Source organism: Lygodium microphyllum, unplaced genomic scaffold (assembly GCF_053477565.2).
Source record: "Lygodium microphyllum isolate KBCC unplaced genomic scaffold, Lygodium_microphyllum_v1.1.10 scaffold_92, whole genome shotgun sequence".
NCBI lineage: Eukaryota > Viridiplantae > Streptophyta > Polypodiopsida > Schizaeales > Lygodiaceae > Lygodium > Lygodium microphyllum.
This window is the reverse complement of record NW_028229575.1, coordinates 280,988-302,259: the sequence shown is the minus strand read 5'-3', so window position 1 is coordinate 302,259 and position 21,272 is coordinate 280,988. Positions and strand designations below refer to the sequence as shown.

The window sequence follows — 21,272 nt, the reverse complement described above, 5'->3', positions numbered from 1 at the left end:
AATGGAAAGATTTGCACAAACTTAAAAATACTCCACCACATCTCCAAGCGCTGGAGGCCAGTTTAACTTTGGGGCCAAAGGCGTATAAATGGTGGCGAACTTTAAAGGAGGCAAATAAAATACCTAAAACTTGGGCTCAATTTGAATCGGTCTTTTTGAAATAATTCCTTTCTGAAAATGAAGTGGAAAGAAATTGGGAAGATTGGGATTATGTCAGACAAAAGAGAAAACCCCTGCTGACATATCTGGAGGAATATCGTGAGATAATCCTCAAATTGGAAGGAATAGATGAATTTCAAAAGACAAGATGATTCATTAGGGGACTAGATAAGGCCTGTAAAAAGGAAGTAAAAAGGAGTTCACCTAAGACGCTTGAAGAGGCAATTAAATTTGTATTAATCAATGAAGATAGTACGCCTCCACGTACACTCACTAGTCTCACTGATACAGAGCCCAAGACTAAGGAATTGGAAACCTCAAAATTTGTAGGCAAATTTAAAAGAAAAATGCCATTTTTAAAGGGCAAGAAACAACCTTTTGAAAAGAAACAATATGTAAGGCCAAAGTTAAGTCCAGGTGACTTTGATAAGGCCCAAAAAAGAAAAGCTGTGTTTCAATTATCTATCCCCTAGCCATGCTGCCTGGAATTGCCCTCAAAGGAAAAAGGGGGAAGATAAAGGAAAAGATAAGGACAAGAGCAAGGGAAAAGAAAAACAAATCCATGTAGTGCAAACTCTAGAATTAAAGGGGCATGAAAGGTATAAATCTTTAGAGGTTTTGCACAAGGATGTACAACACAGGTGTTGTATGTCAACTTCTATGTCGCAGCCTACCTTTGGGCCACATGATTTAGTTAGAGTGCATGGATTGATAGCTGGAAAGAGGGTTAGAGTCATGATTGATGACTCCGCTACCCACAATTTCATAAATTATGCACTTGTCAAAAAATTGAAACTTCCCCAACAAAAGAGTAGGCATCAATATGTTGTTCCTATGATGCAAGGTCAAGATAATAAAATATGGGATACAATGGTATCCAATTTGGAAATTGAGATCCAAGGATATAAAGATAAACTTGATTTCCAAATTATGAATATGGAAAGAGCCGATATTGCTTTAGGGAGGAGTGGCTATGGGGATTGGAATCATCCTTAAAACGTAGTTATCATCATAATACGCTGGAATTTGAAAGGAATTGTAAGAATTTTGTGATTCAAGGTGAACATGAAGTATCTGATAATCCTTTGTTGTGTTCCACTGAGGTTCAGAAGCTGATAAAGAAGGAAGCTTGTGAGGTATATATGTTATGGTCTCTTCCTATACAAAGCACTTTTACTTTCTATAATATAAAGCAACAATTTTCTTATGTTTGTGAGTTGAATGTAAATAATGAATTAAGTGGTTTGTTAGATGAATTTAAAGATGTGTTTCCTTCTGATTTACTAAGTGGCCTTCCACCAGATAGGGGTGATATAAATCACCCAATTGACACAAATAAGGATACACATCCTATTTCTAAGCCACCTTATAAGTTAAGTGAAACACAGCACCAAGAAGTTGAAAGACAAATTAAGGATTACCTTGATAAAGGGTTTATACAACCCAGTAATTCACCTTGGGCTTCGCCAATTTTATTAGTAAAGAAAAAAAATGGTTCTATGCGACTTTGTGTTGATTATAGAGCACTTAATAAAATAATGGTGAAGAATAAATTTCCTATGCCCAGAATGGAAGATCTTTTTTATCAATTACAAGGGGCAAAATTCTTCACAAAGATAGATTTAAGATCAGGCTATCACCAAGTAAGAATTAAGGCACAAGATGTTCCTAAGACAGCATTTCTTACTAGATACGAGCATTATGATTTTTTGGTGATGCCTTTTGGCCTCACTAATGCACCAACTACCTTTATGAAGCTGATGAATAGTGTGTTATGGCCTATCTAGGACATTTTGTAGTAGTCTTCTTGGATGATATCTTGATCTTTAGTAAATCAAGAGAAGAACATTTGGAACACTTACAATTGGTATTTCAACTGTTAAGAACACATTCCCTTTATGCGAAGAAAACTAAATGTGAATTCTTCGCACAAGAGGTCAAATATTTGGGGCATATTATCTCGAAAGAGGAAATCAAGATGGATCCAGAAAAAGTAAGGGCAATTATTAAATGGCCATCTCCAAGGAACCTGGAAAAGCTGCAGATCTTCCTAGGTTTATCTGGATTTTATCGTAGATTCATTCGAGATAATGCCAAAATAGTTGTTTCAATGACAGGCCAACTTAAAGGGAAAGAAAAGAGCTTTAATTGGGGAACAGACCAAAATGAAAGTTTTCAAAAACTTAAGGTAGCTATTGCTACAGCTCCAGTACTATTAATTGTGGATCCCAATAAACCATTTGTGGTTGAAGCCGATGCCGTCCTATTACAAGAAGGTCGACCAATTGCTTTTGAAAGCAAGAAATTAGACCGTGCAAAACAAAATTATTCTGTTTATGAGAGGGAGCTGTATGCAATAGTACATGCAATGAAGAAATGGAGGCACTATCTGTACGGTGCCAAACTTTTGATATTGTCGGATCATGAAAGCATTAAGTGGCTTAATGACCAACCGGATCTACAAGGGCGTAAAGCCAGATGGGCCGAACTCCTCCAAGAGTTCGACTATGAAATAAGATATAGAAAAGGAAAGTATAATATAGTGGCTGATGCACTCAGCAGAATGCCCATCATAAATGAATTAAGTTTTACTCAGTTCACTTCCGATTTGCTTGAATCTTTAAAAGGGAAATGCCAGGTTGATCCGGCATATTCCAACATATGGGAAGCAATAGAAAATGGGGATCCAAATAGAAGAGCCACCACTGAGGAAGGAATATCTGAGGATGTTCAACAAGAAAATGGAGCATCAGGGGTTGCTCAAACCGGATTCAAGTGGAAGAATTTTACCATTGATAATGGTTATTTACTCTACAAGGGTAGGGTATGTGTCCCGAAAGATAAAGAAATAAGGCGCCAGATACTCTTTGAGTGTCATGATATCCCTAGCGCGGGACATCCAGGAGTTAATAAGACTTATAGTCTTATTAAAAGGCAGTTCTATTGGCCTGGAATGAATAAGGATGTCCTTGACTATGTGGTCAAATGTAATAAATGCCAGGTTAATAAAGCTGAAAGATTGAAAATGGGAGGACTTCTCCATCCATTAGAGATTCCTTCGAGAAAATGGGAGAGTATCTCCATGGATTTTATTGTTGCATTATCCAGAACACGGAGGGGGCACGACTCTGTGTGGGTAATTGTGGATAGGTTAACCAAAATGGCTAGGTTCATTCCAACTTCAACTGATGTTAAAACACCAGAATTGGCTAGATTGTTCGTAGAGAACATATACCGATTGTATGGCCTTCCAGCAAATATAGTTTCTAATCGGGATAGAAAATTTGATAGTCAATTTTGGCATACGGTATTTAGGAAGTTGGATACTAAACTTAGCATGAGTATGGCGGACCACCCGCAAACTGATGGGCAAACTAAAAGTAGAGATATAGTTTCTGATCGGGATAGAAAATTTGATAGTCAATTTTGGCATGCGGTATTTAGGAAGTTGGATACTAAACTTAGCATGAGTACGGCGGACCACCCGCAAACTGATGGGCAAACTGAAAGGGTTAACCAAATCCTTGAAGATGTGCTCAGGGCATATGTAAGTAAAAGGCAAACTAATTGGGAAGAGTATCTATCGATAGCAGAGTTTGCATATAATAGTGCCAAGCACTCTTCCACTAGGTATAGTCCATTTATGTTAATGTCTGGGTTTCAGCCCAGAGCTCCTCATGCAGTAGGACTACATAAGGAAAAGGTTCAAGCAGCCAAGGATTTTTTGGAGGATATGAACAGTATGTTAAAATGTGCTCAAGAAAATATTAAGAAAGCTCAAAATCGAGCTAGAGCTTATGCGGATCCTCACCGAAGAGACATCTCCTTTGAAGAAGGAGAATTGGTCTATCTTAAACTGCCTGAACAAACTAAAACCATGAAAACAGGACAATGTCCAAAACTTTCACCCAGATATTGTGTTCATTTCACAATACTTAAAAAAGTAGGAGAACAGGCTTACAAGCTCCAACTACCTTCTGGTAGTAAAATACATCCAGTTTTTCGTGTAAGTAAGTTAAGGAAGAAGCTGGGTGATTTGGATAATCTAATCCTAAATGATAACATTGAGGAGTTATTAGATGACCAATCGAATCCACATGAACCAGAAAGAATATTAAATGTTCGTAACAGACGAACAAGGAATACTATTTATCAAGAATGTTTGGTCAAAAAGAAAGATTGTTCAGAAGAAAGCTCAACATGGGAGCGAGTAAGTACCTTAAGCAAAAGGTTTCCCAATTTACAGTTAGACCTTCCAAGTATCATTTTCGAGGACGAAACCAATTCTTAAGGGGAAGGAAATGTTACATAAATAAGGTAAATTACGGGAAACAAGCACGAGGAATGACCGTCCGGGGGCCTTGGGCACCCAAACGGGGTTTAGGGGAGCCTAGAATTAAAGAGAGTCCAAGAATAGTAGGACTCACCAAGAATTGACGGCTGGCAATCGGATCATGATGGGAGTTGCCAGCAATTAACTAGGCAAGGCTGGGAGGTGAAACGTATCTCGTGCCTCTGTCTTGAATCGAACTGTGTGGTATTCGTTTTGGCCTCATCATATTAGTTATCGGACTGAATCGCCCATCACGACTCCAACACCTCTCATTAGGCTAGCCGCTTAGAAGTCCTAGGTCATCCTTAGGAACCTTAGGCTTGTGAGACTCATTTACTTTAGGCTTAGCCATAATTTTTCACAGCATCCAAAGCACCTCAATATGAGACATCTAATATATAAGTTTCTTTCTTGATTCTTTCATGTTGGATTTTGTATTTCAATTTAGGACTAACATTACAAGTATTTACTAGTCCTAACTGGGCTGAAGGTTCGGGCTTCCCTATGCTACTTAGTCAATATAAGAGCTCTCTACCGAGATCTAGTACTAGCATGTTCCATATACTAGATGAATAATTCTCCTTTGGCTCTTCTAGCAAGGAGTGTCAAATCTACCTTCATTATTTGCCTACATCATTTTGGTTCTTGACACCACACACAGTCCGATATTAGATCCTCCTCTATCTTCGGCATCACCATCCAATGGTTGAGAACGGGTTTCTACCCTTTCATTGGTAATTACACATTTCATATGTCTTCGACATCCAACTCCCTTCCTAGTTGTACCTATCCTTTGCATTGCATGATCATCATCATCTTTATAAAAGGGTGCTTGAGCAAGTGAATCTTTATAAAAGGATGCTTGAGCAAGTGAATAATTTTCCCATGGGGGACACTGTCCAAGTGGCACCTTGCTACTTGTGCATTCTCATCATGTAGCATTCATCTATGCATCTCATTTAGCAAAGCATCCTTGGGCAGATCCTAAGTTGTTTCCACTAGTGGTTCTACTATCACCCCACCTCCATACCTCTTCATCATTTCCTCTCAATGATAGCTTGGACCCATTGTTGGGATAGTGTTCTATTTTGTGATGCAGGATGTAACCATCCCTTAATTTTCCCCATGAGCACACTTATTCCCCAGAAAAAATAATAATAATAATAATAAAGTTCAAAGTGGCTCCATCACCCTTCAGCCTGGCAACTCCTATTGGCTGCATTTTGCCCCAGCATGCTAATGCCATCATCATCTACAGGTCATTTTTGTATTTTCAGCACTTTCCTTCATTAATCATTGCTCCAATCGACCGATGGTTACTACACTCGAGATGTATCTCCAGTGGACAACACAGATCAACACCTCCATCAACTTGCTCCCACAAGAGCCATCAGCTATTGGACAACTCTGCTTCAAAGCATCTTGTACACTCTTTCATTCATTTAATACATTCAGTTATTCACTTTAGAGTTCTAACTTCTCTTTCTTCTGTGTTTGTGTTTTTTGCATTTTGCACTTTTGCATTTGTATTTGCGTTCTCTATGTTTCAATTGTGGTCGTACACTTAGTGTTTTCTTTTGCAAACCCTAGCATACCTCCACACTTCATGCTCGGTGGTGGTGATTGGGTCGTTCTCTTTGTTGGCCAACATGTTTAGACTGGTGGCCAATATCTTTCCCATGGCAGTACACTCTAGTTGAGAGCCCATGGCCGATGATGTTGAGGCTGATATAAACTAAGGTGGTACCTTTTGGAAAGGAAGGTAATCTTTTATCCAATTAAAAGGGCGTGCCCTTTGGCTAGGTGGTCATGATTTTACCGTCCCAAACAAACTAAGCCTTGTTTTGACCTACTAGTCCCATAAATGTTATGCGTTGTTTTTAGGCCTCCTGAGACCCATCTACCATTACGTGCATGTAAACACACCATCCGAATGGCCACGCTAAGTTGGTTGGTCCCGTTTAGGACTAGATGCATGTTTTGTTTGGGAGATGGCCATTTTAGATTGCCTACGCTCATTAAACACTCATTTAGGCCTAGTATACCTCAATGATTGCCTATGTCCTATTTTGGGGTAGGCATGCCCTTTTAGGGTAGATCAATGCCCTTTTGCATGTGGCAACCATGTCCCATTTTTTATGTTTATGGACTACCCACAAGGGTTGGAAAAACCTTATTCACAGACTTTAGCAAAATGGCAATGGCATCTTCATCATGGATGGGTGCTTGAACGGAGGCAAGCTATGCCATAAGCCCCTTCATATGTGAAATAAACTTGCTTAAATCTTCTCCCCGTTTGTATTCCAAGTTGAAAAACTCAATCTTGAGAAATATCTTGGAGTTTTTCCCTGTAGCAACGTAGAGCCTTTCAAGCTCATCCCACTTTTCCTTAGTAGTGGAGAGTTGGTCAATATGATGAATTAAACTGAGAGTGAAACTCAAGCAACAAGCCCTACATAAGCTCGGCAATAGCAGAGACCTTATGAGCCTTCCATGAGCGGATGATCTCGTATGGAACAAGGGCAGGGGATCAGGTTGGGGTTCCAACCCCTACACTAAATCCCATAAGTTCTGAGAGTCTTAAGGCATGCCTCATCAAAGTTGACCAAGTGATGTAGTTTGACCTATTGAAACAAGTCTTGTCATTAAATGCATGCTTGGCAGATGAGATACTAAAACCATGAGGTGTCTGTAAAGATGGATAGATGGGATGAGATGGAGGTGGTGGTGGTGGTGGTGGTGGTGGTGGTGGAGGAGGAGGAGGATAAGGAAGAGGGGGTAAAGATAGATAGGCAAAAAGCCCTCAATGCTCAAGCATGGACTAGGCCATCTTCAACATGGTCCAATTTTGTCACTCTACTACAACATACTGTGATTGTATGTCGATGTGGGCAAAATTTGTACGAACACCATATTGCATATAAAACCCATCAAGTATGTGAGAGGTGAGCTCTCCACCAAGATCGGCTCAAACTCCTCAAACCTTGAATGTAGATTGATTTCTACAAATGTCTTCTACTCACAAAATTGAGAATAAGTCTCTAGTTTGAGCTCCAAGAAATAGGGCCAAACATACCTTGAAAATCATCATCTAGAAGCATAAGATATTCGGTCTTGTCCAAGGATGGCGTGCACATGGGGCCCCACAAGTTTGTGTGGACAAGCTTCAAAGGTATAGGAGCCATACGAATAGACACCTTGCGCTCGATATTGTTTTTCCCTCAAACAACTAAGGCAAATAGATGGGATTTTAAAAGGGAAGTCTGGCAAAACCATGCCCTTCCTGTTGGCCTATCAAATTGAGTCAAAGTTGAGGTATCTGTAGTGGGCATGCCATAAAAGCCTTAACTACAAAAAAAAAAAAGGGCAGATAGGATAGTGAGCTTGTAAAGCCCACCTCCAAAGAACTAGACCACAGAACATATGTAGAAGTATCCTCCACCATGACCACCTCTTGCCTAAACACCATGCAAATACCTAACTCCATGAGACCATGAATAAAGAGAAGATCGAAGCCCCAGCTCTGCCACATAAAGGACTTTAGCTATTGAATCCTATCTATCAAGAAATAGAGGAATGGTATCCATGCCTCACCAAGCACAGATAAATGGTCATCAATGCTAATGAAGCCTATTCTATAATGCAAATCTTGGATCTAACTATGTTGATATATCATGTGACTATGTTCTATTGTCCACTAGCCAAGTCTTCCTTGAAAAAGAAGCAAGGGCAATGTCATCCACCTTAGAAAGATGTAAAAAAAACGACCTTCATTGGCCTAGCCAATGTAGCCTTGAAATCCTTTGCTCCATCCTTGCCCCAAGTCGAAGATGGGAAAATTTCTTCCAGTATTTTTCCTCCAAATGTGTCGTCTTTCCAAGATGCAGACACTTGGGATAACTCTTAGACTTTTTGTCCTTCTCCTTCTCTGGCTGCTCCTTTTTTTCTTGCCCTTCTATTTTTGACCACTACTTGAAGATGTGCTTACTACAAAAGCACAATTAGTTGTCCTTGTACCAGTGGGTCATGTCTCCTTGTGCAAGCCTCCTACTTCAATATCATAGGCATAAGCTCGTCCCACATAATGGTATACCAAACCCTAGGGGTGAGACTACCACAGCAAACATCATACTTTGGTGACAAAAGATGTGATTAAAGGTCACAGTCATGTCCTCCGAAGAAATCTTCTTCCCTATGGATACAACCTTGAGGGTTATGCAACGTACAAGAACGGAGTCATGATAGCTGATGATGTCACAAGGACGTGAAAATTTGATGCTTTGCTTATGTTTAATTGACATTTGATTAAAGGATTAATCAAATGTGCAATTAAAAGATGCACATGTGAGGTGCAAGCTACTTTTTTTTACAGTTGAAGGCCCAAGGACCCTGTGAAAAAGATGGGTGTCAAAGGCAAAAGTTGTAACAAGTTACACTTGTTAGATTCTAGGTGAATTTTGGTGTCAGTTTGCCCCTAGGACCATTAATTGGCCATTAAGTGTCAATGGTGACACTAGGGACTAGGCATTAATTAATGGATTAATGCTTGTCCAAGGGTCAATTAATACATGGGACCACTTTGGGTTGCAAATAGCCTAGCCAATTAATTTTTGGATGGGCAAAGGTCAATTTTTTGGGCATGGATTAAGAACTAAATTAATTTTCAGAATTAATGAAAATTAATTAAATGGTTGGAAATTGCTGAAAATGGATTAAGAAAGCTACCACTTGGCAAAACTTTCCCATGCAAGTGGGGGAAAGGCTAAATAGGGCTGAAGGGAGAGGGAAATCTCGTTTTTTCATTTTGGAGCTGTTGGAAAGAGGTATTGGACTGTTGCTGCCAGCTTTTGGGGCCAATTCCCAGCCATTGGAAACCATTTTGGTGATGGAGATTGCATAATCTTGACCTTGGGAAGCTGACAATTGCTGCTGATGCACTTTCTCCTGAAGATCACAATCTCTGATGCTTCTATTGTTATTGGTGCATCCGTTGGGGGCTGGTACAATAGGGCAGCAACTGATTTTGATCAGTTCTTCGTGACAAATCTCAAAATTTTCTCTCTCTACAGCAATCTCTCATCTCCTTCAGCCTATGCTCACGCATTCTCAGCAATTCTTAGCCATTTGGAGGAGATTTCGTCCATTTTTGGTAGGCTGATCTATAATTTCTGCAGTAGACCCTAATTTACAACAGAAATTAGGGTTTAGCAGTCACCTTGGGATCTGTGCCGGAGATTGAAGGCTCAAGGGACTAAAATCAACAGCTGATAATTCAAGATTATCAAGGGATTTCAAGAGCCAGCCCATCCCGAATTGATTTGGGGCAGCATTTAGCCAGCCAAGGGTCAAATTGGAGAAGAAGTCCTAGGTGAATCAAGGGGCAAATGACCCAACAGGCTTGCTGGTCATTTATGTCAGCAAGAGCAATTGGTTAGCAGGAGGAGATTGAAGAATCTCGAGTTGTACTCCTTCCAATTGAATGAAAGCTAAAGAAATACCGCAAGGGGCACCAATTTTGGGGCCAACAGGGTGTCTAAAGAATATTATGGTAAAGTGTGTATTTCATTTTATGTGCATTTATTTATTGCTGTAATTAACTCTTAAATCAGGTTATCACCACCCATTCCAAGAAGGAAGGCTGGTTTCGGATGAAGAGAAATGACTGGCTTGGAAGTTGAGTCTATCCCAAAGGGCTGCCTAATCAAGAGTGGATCCAATCTAGGGGGTTCCAATGTGGGGTGGGAAACAGGTAGGGTGACAAAATCCCATACATTGAAGGTGTCTCGGATGCATTTCACGTTGCATGACCACAAGGCATAGTTCGTGCCATTTAGTTTCTCCTTCTCAAAAAGATACAGCAAAGCAGGCACTTGCACAAATGCTACCACAATGGCAAGACAAGGACCCTCAATCCCATAAAGGATAGGAGGGATAGAACCTCAAAGAGATGGTGGGAAGAAGAAGGATGCTGGTCATAGTTTGCACCATAGTCCACATCACAATGTTGTCAAACTTCACGATAATCCTCTCAATCTACATAATCAAGTTGGCCTTTGCATCAATCCTCTTGATCTCAGCAGTCACGTTGATCTTCATTACCTCAGCAATCGTAACACTAGTGTTCACAATCACAGACGTCACTTCAGCAGCCCTCATGGTCTCCATCAAACTAACATTCCACCTATTCCTGCCAATCATACCAATCTGCCACTGATATCCTTCAAAAACTTGCTCCCACCCACCCTCCCAAAAAAACAAAAAAAAAAACTCAAAGCAAAAGCTGCATGTTTTCGATGTCAAGGGGCTCCAAGAGGTTGAGAATCTGCTACAAGGGCTGAGAAAAGCTCCAGTTCCACTCCTTTGCAGCGATGGTACCATGTGAGAGTGAGCAATGGAAGTAGATCAAAAACCCAAAGAGAGAAGAGAAGAGAGAGACAGAGTGAACACATAGAAAGAACGAACAAAACTGATCTGATGTGAAAATGAATACAAGGCTGTTGTAATATCTCCGCACAATAAAAGTTAGTTGGTTGGTTCGAAAGTTAGCTAGTCAGTTAATAAATTAGTAATATTACTAACTAAAGACTAACTAAGATAAAAACTAACTAGCATTAATTATTAATAATTTTTATTTAATTTAAAATATTTTATTTTAAAAAATCAAGAGTCGTAAATTCAATATTTTTCTCGGATTGGCAAGGACAGTAGCCACCCTTCACGTAAATTACAACGTGAACGAGACTTATGAGTTATATTCATCACTAGGTTAATGTGTATAGTTTGGATGGTCCAAAAATATTAGATTTTGAGCAAAACTAGTATATTTTAAATACTTTAGATATTATCCTTAAAAAAATAAAGATATGGAGATTTTTAGAACTAGATGTCATTTAAAAGAAAAGACAAGTGATATTTTAGTTAGTTTGGAGATTTTATAAAAAGAAAAAAATAAAGAGAGGATTTGCAAAATTGCGCACTCCGCGATCGCAGTACATAGGCAGTGAACAACACTTTGAACAAAGAAAAGAAGAAGGAGTGAACTAAGAGCTTTCTAACCAAACGTCTTAGGGTTTTACCCCCCTTTCGGAGCTAATGGAACCATCAGATTTATGATCTGAGCATCAGATCACTGATCTTTCCAAGATCCCCCTCCACAAAGAGCTCCACTTCTCAACCACAAGCTCTCTTCTCTAATTCAATATAAATATAAGGCATGGGAGAGGCATAAGGAAGCATAAGGAGACCTTGAAAGGCTGCAAGAGAGAGGGAGAGAGAGAGTATACCCCTCCAAGAGATTGTGAGTGAGAGCTTGAGAAAGAGAGAGAGAGAGAGAGAGAGAGAGAAGAGTCACCCCGAGAGGCTGCAAGGAAGAGAATTAGCTCAATTCCCTCTATCTCGATCCTCGACTTAACCATATTCTCTTACGCTCTCCCATCTTGAATCTATTCTACCTTCTTAATCTCTTGAGTCTACCTGCGGACGATAGCCTCCAAGCGAAGAATGTCGCATGCGGATGACAATCCTGCAACCAGCAACAAGGCTTCAAGCAAAGGCATCACTGTCAATCCAACTGCGGTTCCGGTCGTAAGTAATGTATTTTCAAATTGATAGATGCTTGCTTTGATTCTCGTATGAGATACGTTAGGCCCCATACTACGATGCACGAGTATAGGTCACGGGAAACGATAAATTTCATCTCACCTACTCGAAAGAGGGGGTTTGTGAAGTACATATATCAAGGGAAGATAATTGCACCTAGTTACATATGACTTATTTGCTAGTAGAGCAATTACAAGGAAGAATTAGTCAAGCGTTATGAATGCCATAGTCATCAAAAGAACGACATTAAAAGATTGTGCATACAAGTGCTAGATTAAAGTATAGTCAAAGGTTACAAATAGCATAATTACTAAAAGAATATGACATTGATAATCATGAATAGAAAGTACTAGTTTAAAGTTTAGATACTTCAAAAGTACTTAGCCTAAGAGCCCAAATATTAAGAAAAACTAGATTCTAGCTCAATGCATGGCCTATTGGAGTTTAATTACTTGAGATCATCACGCACTTATCTTATCAAGTATTTACACGATATGCCTATAACATGTTTGATATATGAGGATAATTTTCTAGTTGCCTCATGACTTGACTAAGAGCTAGTACAAGAAATTAATCATAAGGGTTAAAACTAAGATGTCTTGAGTTCCGTTCGATAACGATGACTTTTTCCAATCCAAATCCAGGGTTGGGTTATCAATCAAGGTAAGTGACCTATAGAACTTACATCATGAATAGTGTTTGAACCCTTAACATATGCCCTAGCCGAAGGAAGGAAGTGTTAAGAAACATTTTTGCATAGTATTGCTCTTAGATCCCAAGGGGGAGAGCAAATATGCAATGGGTAATATTATATCATCTACTCTTGCATTGTTTTGAAAAGAATGCAATTGGTTTTGTTGGTTGATCGAACAATATCCTACATGCTTTTACATTCAACTGGTTGTTAGTTGTTATTTGGATGATTATTCCCAATGCTTGTGATTTATGGTAAATGCATGGCAAGGATCTGTAATGACAAGTCGCCATGGAAATAAAGGAATGTTTTCTTGGAAAATGATATTAGGACTGAATGCCTTGTTTGTGCTTGATTCTTAAAGGATTTAATTAAGGAATGATATATTGCACGGGTGGATCACCTCCATGATCGCACCACGTATTAACCCGAGAGGGCACTGCTCGATTCATGGACCGAAGGTCAAGTGGTGAAAAGGCCAACCACGGGAATGATGTTTCACTCCTAGACAGCTTGCGGGTCAGTTAGAGCTTTGGACACCCCTTGCTAGGTCTAGAATGGAGTTGAAGACCTCCGTGGCTCCCAACGTCTAGGCATGTTGGGAGATCCTATTCTAGATAAAGGATTGAGTTTGTGGTGCCATGTGAATTGGACCAATTACTTCTGCAGGGCAGAAGGGATACTTCTGTTGGACAGAAGTGATACATAATTTCTCCTGTATGGGCGGGAGACAAAGATTAACTTGAAGATAAGTTAAGGAACTTGTTTGAACTTGTTTGTCAATAGATTGCTTTGCTCAGTTTTTGTGTCTGTGCTATAAGTTATGTGAACGAACTCTGTTCCCTAAAAGACTTAATTGATGAAGTTGACTTTAAGTGTCACACATAAATGTGGTAGGACCTAATTAGAAACTAAAGCTATGAAGGAAAGCGGGTGGGCGGAACCCCCAACGGGTCCGTCCTATGGCAGGGTGGTCCCAGAAAGATGGGAGGCTTCTCACAAGGTTTACCATCTTCGACCTTAGAAATTGTTAGGATAGAACCTCGATTCCTGCCATTTTAGGGGACCGGAATGGGACTATGCTCTATGGGTAGAGAGGTTGAGCAGCGCATCCCTCTCGTTTCCCATTCTCTTTGAACAAAGTGCGGCATGGGTCTGCTTCGGATTGGGTATCTCTGCGTAAAGTAGAATGTCCCAAAACCCGACGCTAGAATGCTATCAGGAGACCTTGACAACTAGGAACCCGAATTTCAGGTCGATCCTAGTGGGTTCGGTCGTGAACATTCCGTTGCGAGGCGGATTCGGAAAACCCTAGGCGACAAAACTCGAAACATTCCCTGGGAGTGCCGAGCAGCGACGCTTAGATTCATTTCTCGATAGACCGCTAAAAGAGTGCCTGGAAAGCCGATGAGCGGACACCTTACAGTTGGTATCAAAGCAAAACTTTGTAATGATACGTGATTGATTAATGTATAGTTTGTAGACATATCCTAAACAAAATAATCTAAGCAGTATGGCTTGATTGTTAGGCACCTTCTGCACCCACGAATGTTGACATGCAAGAGAAGAAATTCCTTCTCAAGCAAATTAAGGTACCCGAGTTTGTTGGAGAAGGGATAGACATCGCAGCAGAGGCAGAGATATGGATTGAGTCGATGGATGACTATTTCTTTGCTTCGAGAATTGCCTCTACCAATCAAGCAATGATAGCCAAACTTGAGTTAGTTAGCCAGGCTCGATTATGGTGGAAGCAATGGTGCAAAGATGAAGGTGTTTCTAAAGCCGCTGTTACTTGGGTTCAGCTGAAAGATGCTGTACGCAGACGATACCTTCCGCCAACCTACCAGACTTTGAAGATGAATGAATTCTTCAAGCTAAAGCAACTAGAATTAACTTTGGAAGCTTACTACTCAAAGTTTGTAACCCTACTAGAATACGCACCACCTATGGATATTGCGCAACAAGTATCCAAGTTTTGCCATGGCCTAAACACTCCTCTGAACCACCGTCTTGAAGCAATGCGTCCAACGGACTTGCAAGACGCATAACTCCGAGCAAATCCAATCGTCCAAGAATTTAAATCGGAAAATTGTAGTAAAGATGACTCTTGAGATCTGGGTAAGAGATGCCATACATGTGGAGAGATAGGACACATCCGTAGGAGATGTCCCTACCGTCAATGTTTCCATTGCAATGAACTAGGACATGTCCAAGCAGACTGCCCTGACTTAAATACGGAGCCTCCAAGAAAACGAAGCTACACAAGTGCAGTCTTCGGATATATAGAGGAATCAGATGAAGACGAAGACTTAGAACCTACTACACCACTTCAGGATTATTAGAAATCCTAGAAATTTTATCGACATGAAATACAACTTGTATCGGAATAAACTTTACTCTTATAACTACAGTTAACTTGAGTATTATGAGTTACATCTATTTTGAGCCTAGAACTTGCAAATGATTAGAGATACTCTGGCAAGGAATGATAGTTATAATGTGCAATGAATTTCTCTTAAGTCATTTCTTCTCAACTAATATAGATTAGGTCTTACCAGAATGTCGAAGCTTGGAAGTATTCTTTAGTATTACAAGCAAAGCCAATTGTCCATGGAGCTCAATCCCGAACTAAGGGTAGGACAATTTGGAAATGTAGTTTCCAAGATAAATGACCACTCCAATCTGCTAAAAGAATCCTAGAACACTTTGTTCTAAAGAAGAAAATCCTGCCGAGGAGAACCAAGAACCTTGTGACCGCAAGTGATAAATCTCCGCACTGTTTCTATTGCAGGGAATTAGGTCATTTCAAAAGGGAATATCCAAAGCACCCTAAACATCGATGCTCCGAGTGCCACAACATTGAACATAACTATATCAATTGTCCCAACAGAACTCGAAGAGAACTTGAGCTTACAGGAAAAGAAGTTGTAGGAAGCATAAGGAGACCCTGAAAGGCTGCAAGAGAGAGGGAGAGAGAGAGTATACCCCTCCAAGAGATTGTGAGTGAGAGCTTGAGAGAGAGAGAGAGAGAGAGAGAGGAGGAGTCACCCCGAGAGGCTGCAAGGAAGAGAATTAGCTTAATTCCCTCTATCTCGATCCTTGACTTAACCATCTTCTCTTACGCTCTCCCATCTTGAATCTATTTTACCTTCTTAATCTCTTGAGTCTACGTGCGGGGACGATGGCCTCCAAGCGAATAATGTCGCGTGCGGATAACAATCCTGTAACTAGCAACAAGGCTTCGGGCAAAGGCATCACTATCAATCCAACTGCGGTTCCGATCGTAAGTAATGTATTTTCAAATTGATAGATGCTTGCTTTGATTCTCGTATGAGATACGTTAGGCCCCATACTACGATGCACGAGTATAGGTCATGAGAAAGGATAAATTTCATCTCACCTACTCAAAAGAGGGAGTTTGTGAAGTGCATATATCAAGGGAAGATAATTGCACCTAGTTACATATGACTTATTTGCTAGTGGAGCAATTACAAGAAAGAATTAGTCAAGCGTTATGAATGCCATAATTGTCAAAAGAACGACATTAAAAGATTGTGCATACAAGTGCTAGATTAAAGTATAGTCAAGGGTTACAAATAGCATAATTACTAAAAGAATATGACATTGAGAATCATGAATAGAAAGTACTAGTTTAAAGTTTAGATACTTCAAAAGTACTTAGCCTAAGAGCCCAAATATTAAGAAAAACTAGATTCTAGCTTAATGCACGGCCTATTGGAGTCTAATTACTTGAGATCATCTCGCACTTATCTTATCAAGTATTTACACGATATGCCTATAACATGTTTGATATATGAGGATAATTTTCTAATTGCCTCATGACTTGACTAAGAGCTAGTACAAGAAATTAATCATAAGGGTTAAAACTAAGATGTCTTGAGTTCCGTCCGATAACGATGACTTTTTCCAATCCAAATCCAGGGTTGGGTTATCAATCAAGGTAAGTGATGACCTATAGAACTTACATCATGAATAGTGTTTGAACCCTTAACATATGCCCTAGCCGAAGGAAGGAAGTGTTAAGAAACATTTTTGCATAGTATTGCTCTTAGATCCCAAGGGGGAGAGCAAGCATGCAATGGGTAATATTATATCATCTACTCTTGCATTGTTTTGGAAAGAATGCAATTGGTTTTATTGGTTGTTCGAACAATATCCTACATGCTTTTACATTCAACTAGTTGTTAGTTGTTGTTTGGATGATTATTCCAAGGACTTGTGATTTATGGTAAATACATGGCAAGGGTCTGTGATGACAAGTCGCCATGTGAATAAAGGAATGTTTTCTTGAAAAATGATATTAGGGCTGAATGCCTTGTTTGTGCTTGATTCTTAAAGGATTTAATTAAGGAAGGATATATTGCACCGGTGGATCACCTCCATGATCGCACCGCGTATTAACCCGAGAGGACACTGCTCGATTCATGGGCCGAAGGTCGAGTGGTGAAAAGGCCAACCATGGGAATGATGTTTCGCTCCTAGACAGCTTGTGGATCAGTTGGAGCTCTGGACACCCCTTGCTAGGTCTAAAATGGAGTTGAAGACCTCCGTGGCCCCCAACGTCTGGGCATGTTGGAAGATCCTATTCTAGATAAAGGATTGAGTTTGTGGTGCCATGTGAATTGGACCAATTACTTCTGCACGGAAGAAGAGATACTTCTGTTGGACAGAAGTGATACATAATTTCTCCTGTATGGGCGGGAGACAAAGATTAACTTGAAGATAAGTTAAGGAACTTGTTTGAACTTGTTTGTCAATAGATTGCTTTGCTCTGTTTTTGTGTCTGTGCTATAAGTTATGTGAACAAACTCTGTTCCCTAAAAGACTTAATTAATGAAGCTGACTTTAAGTGTCACACATAAATGTGGTAGGACCTAATTAGAAAACTAAAGCTATTAAGGGAAGCGGGTGGACAGAACCCCCGACGGGTCCGTCCTACGACAGGGTGGTCCCAGAAAGCTGGGAGGCTTCTCACAAGGTTTACCATCTTCAACCTTAGAAATTGTTAGGATAGAACCTCGATTCATGCCGTTTTAGGGAACCGGAATGGGACTATGCCCTATGGGCAGAGAGGTTGAGCAACGCATCCCTCTCGTTTTCCATTCTCTTTGAACCAAGTGCGACATGGGTCTGCTTCGAATTGGGTATCTCTGCGTAAAGTAAAATGTCCAAAAACCGACGCTAGAATGCTATCAGGAGACCTTGACAACTAGGAACCCGAATTTCAGGTCGATCCTAGTGGGTTCAGTCGTGAATATTCCGTTGCGAGGTGGATTCGGGAAACCCTAGGCGACAAAACTCGGAACATTCCCTGGGAATGCCGAGCAGCGACGCTTAGATTCATTTCTCGATAGACCGCTAAAAGAGTGCCTGGAAAGCCGATGGGCAGGCACCTTACAGCTGCTACAGTGAGCCCCCCTACACACTGCTGGACTACATTAGTGAGGGTGGCAGAACGTACACGATGAGATGGAGGATATGAGAGAATGCAAGCGATGAAATGGAGGATAGAGGCGATCAAAACCATGATGATGGAGGGCAAAAGCAGCAGCAGCATATAAATCGGTAATTTCCCTAAATCTGGCAGACCTGCTGCCAAAATGGCCAACCTGGAGATCAGTCCGACCAGATGCCTAAAATGATTAAATATATAGTCTGCTTGGCTGCTACATGACATGCTGGAAAAGCACCTTCAAAGTGTACAGAAATGACCACAAACAGTCCTGCCAATGAATGCTAAAGCTGGACGTGACAAATGCACACATGAAGACAATGTGTCAGCTCCTCCATCTCCATCAAACTCTGACAAAGCTCACAACCAGGAGATGACAGCATGAAATATACAGAATGTGAATGAAGATGACAAATTAGGATGGCTTCATCAGATGTTTTAGGCCTTCCCAAACAACAAAACTGGATTTTAATGTCAAGTGTAAGGCACCTCAAAGATCTTTAGTGAAACACAAAAGATACCTACATCAAACATGCAACATATGCCTTGTAGCATGTTGGGATCTTGCCATACAATAGCATTGTTAATGTAATAGTACTGAGGCTACCTCTAACTAGACATCTGCTCACTTGACGTCAACCCCATTCTACCCTGGCACACACAAGCCTAAGCAAAGAGAGCCCAGAAAACCTTTTAAATCAAACTTTTAAGGTGAATTGACAAATGCATCTCCAACAGCTACCAAGTAGGAGAGATACTGATCCTACAAACTGTAGGCACAAATAAGAAACTTTAGCCTGAATCAACTGGGCTTGGGTGGTCAAGGGCTTCTGGAAGGCTAACTGACTGAGTCTAGCATTGTAACTGCTGACAAATTTATCAATCCTGTTGCCTGACGCCAAATACTCAAACTTGGTATAGAGTGCCTAAAATGGCGAATGCATGTTTCACACTTTTAATACCCATAATCCTATGATGTACTACTGTGCACACAGTATGGCACCCCCAAGTCAGCTATGGAAGGTTAAGAACGAGGGCAACAGAGGAGGTTGGATTCACATATAAACCATATACTCAATTAAAGCAATCAAAAAGGCCCACATTAAGGTGGTTCGTGACGACAGATTTAATAACACTGCACCTTGCATTGTAAATAGAATATGAACTAACCCAATGTGGTAGCCAAACATGAAATTTGCCATGGCAGCTGTCACAGCATGAGGAAATGCTGGCAGCCACCCCCAGTCAAGCCCTGACGCTACATCTTGTAGTAACTTGATGTCACCGTCACCTCCTTGTTTACTGATTTTGTCGTCTAAAAGTATCTCTACAATTAAAACCTTAAGTTAGTTAGTTAAGGAAACATACCCACTCCCATACAACTAAAAGGACCAAATGTCCAATCATACTTTTGATCTTCTCAAACACCATTCATGATATTCGACATGTGCCATAAACGACAAGCAAAATTAATGCTGCTTTCGTAAATTTGCAAAGACCCAACTCCAGCACACAGGGATGATCAACGGCCTGGGGCTGGAAATCATATTAGACAGAGCCCTATGGCCTGTATTTATTCAAGAGACTGCAAACATCATCTTAGACACAAATTATAATATAAACCAAATCCTTCCATGTGTGTATTACCTTCTTAATAAAATTCAAGTGAATGTGCTCAAGTGGTTAGTCAACACAAGCAATTGCAGTGACTAATACTAATGCTAGCTAGCTGATCAAAGCCCAGATTAAGTGAGCAGTTTGAAAGGGAGTATCACAAATTGAAGGTGTGCTTATGCACAAATCGAAGCTGCCTGATTCAAGCACGCTTGACTTATAGGATTGAAAAAGATGATTCGTGTACAAATGAAAGCTGCCAAGTTTCAAGAAACGAGTGATGGTGTCCGATTGAGGTGATAACCTGTTTTCTTGAGTTGGATGTTTTATATGTTGAGGCTTGGAAAGCAGAAAAATGTATTTAGGACCCTACTATGATGATCCCAAACGGGGAAGAAAATGAAGAAACGAAGAATTGTAATCCATGTTGTCTTCTTTGAGCTCCTAAAAATGGGAGTAATTCTAGGACCTCAACCTCCTTTTCCCAGTAAATTATCAAGAGATAGAGAGCGCTAAACTTGGCCGTACTTTCAAGCTTGGTGGAGGTACCAGCAGCAATGAAGCATTACAGCACACAGATTCATCCAAGACAGGGGGATCAATGGACCTACAAGGTTGTAAGTGTGGTCGGCTTATGGAACAAAAGGTCTCAGAAAGCCGTGATTCAATGTGAGGATCTCTCAGGAGGTGGAATTCGAATTCAAAGGGACGTCAGCTTATTGCAGTTGTGGTCGGCTTATGGACCTAAAGATCTCACAAAGACGCAGTTCAATCAAAGGATCTCACAAAGACGGAATTCGATGAGATTTCAACTAAAATCCAAAGTGACATCAGTTTCTTGTACAGGAGACCTCTTTGACAAGGAAATTTTGGGGGAAGGGAAGCAGCGGACCGGTCTGTGCAGCAGTTGTTGTGGAAGAATCCTCGGTTGCTGAAGCCTTCAACAGCCGATCCTTTCTCATGGAAGCGGGGGAGGAGCGAACGGCGATCCGTCTCCGAAACGCCATGGCTCGCCATGAGGCGGCGGACTGCGGGGCTTCAGCGTGTCTGTAAGGAGAGGAAGGAGGGGCCTTTGCGAGGATGGCCGCGCTCAGAATCATGTCTCAGGCTTGCCGAAGGAGGAGCAAAGAAGACGCAAACCAATGGAGGGAATCATGCAGTGATCCTTCCCTCCTCTCATGAATAATGAATGAACTGGACCAGATCGCTATACGCCTGACACGTGTGATCCCCCCATCGTACCATTACCATAAACCTTTAAAAAGTTTTTTATATTATTCTCTGTCTGGATAATCTTGTAAACGACTGGGCACCTGAGCAGTGAGCACTCTTTATGAAAATCATTTTTGGCAGCTACTGTTGTTCACAAAGAAAACCAAGGTTTAATGTAAAATAATTGA

General features: G+C 40.6%; 1 protein-coding gene across 5 annotated transcripts in view; it reads right to left on the bottom strand.

The window, feature by feature from the left end:
- The window catches only part of LOC148008670 (putative plastidic glucose transporter 1), a 112,022-nt gene extending 90,976 nt beyond the window's left edge, over nt 1–21,046 (bottom strand). For 3 of the 5 annotated variants that reach the window (XM_087674098.1, XM_087674097.1, XM_087674100.1), the window contains exons 1-2: nt 20,765–21,044; nt 19,429–19,585 (exon numbers count right to left, since the gene is read on the bottom strand). In XM_087674098.1, the coding sequence (XP_087530224.1) occupies nt 19,429–19,585; nt 20,765–20,972 (365 nt within the window). In that variant the 5' untranslated portion in view covers nt 20,973–21,044. Of the gene's footprint in view, nt 1–19,428; nt 19,586–20,764 lie in introns of all 5 variants that reach the window. The other 2 variants (XM_087674099.1, XM_087674101.1) reach the window with 2 other exon arrangements.
- Between the last annotated feature and the right edge of the window lie 226 nt (nt 21,047–21,272).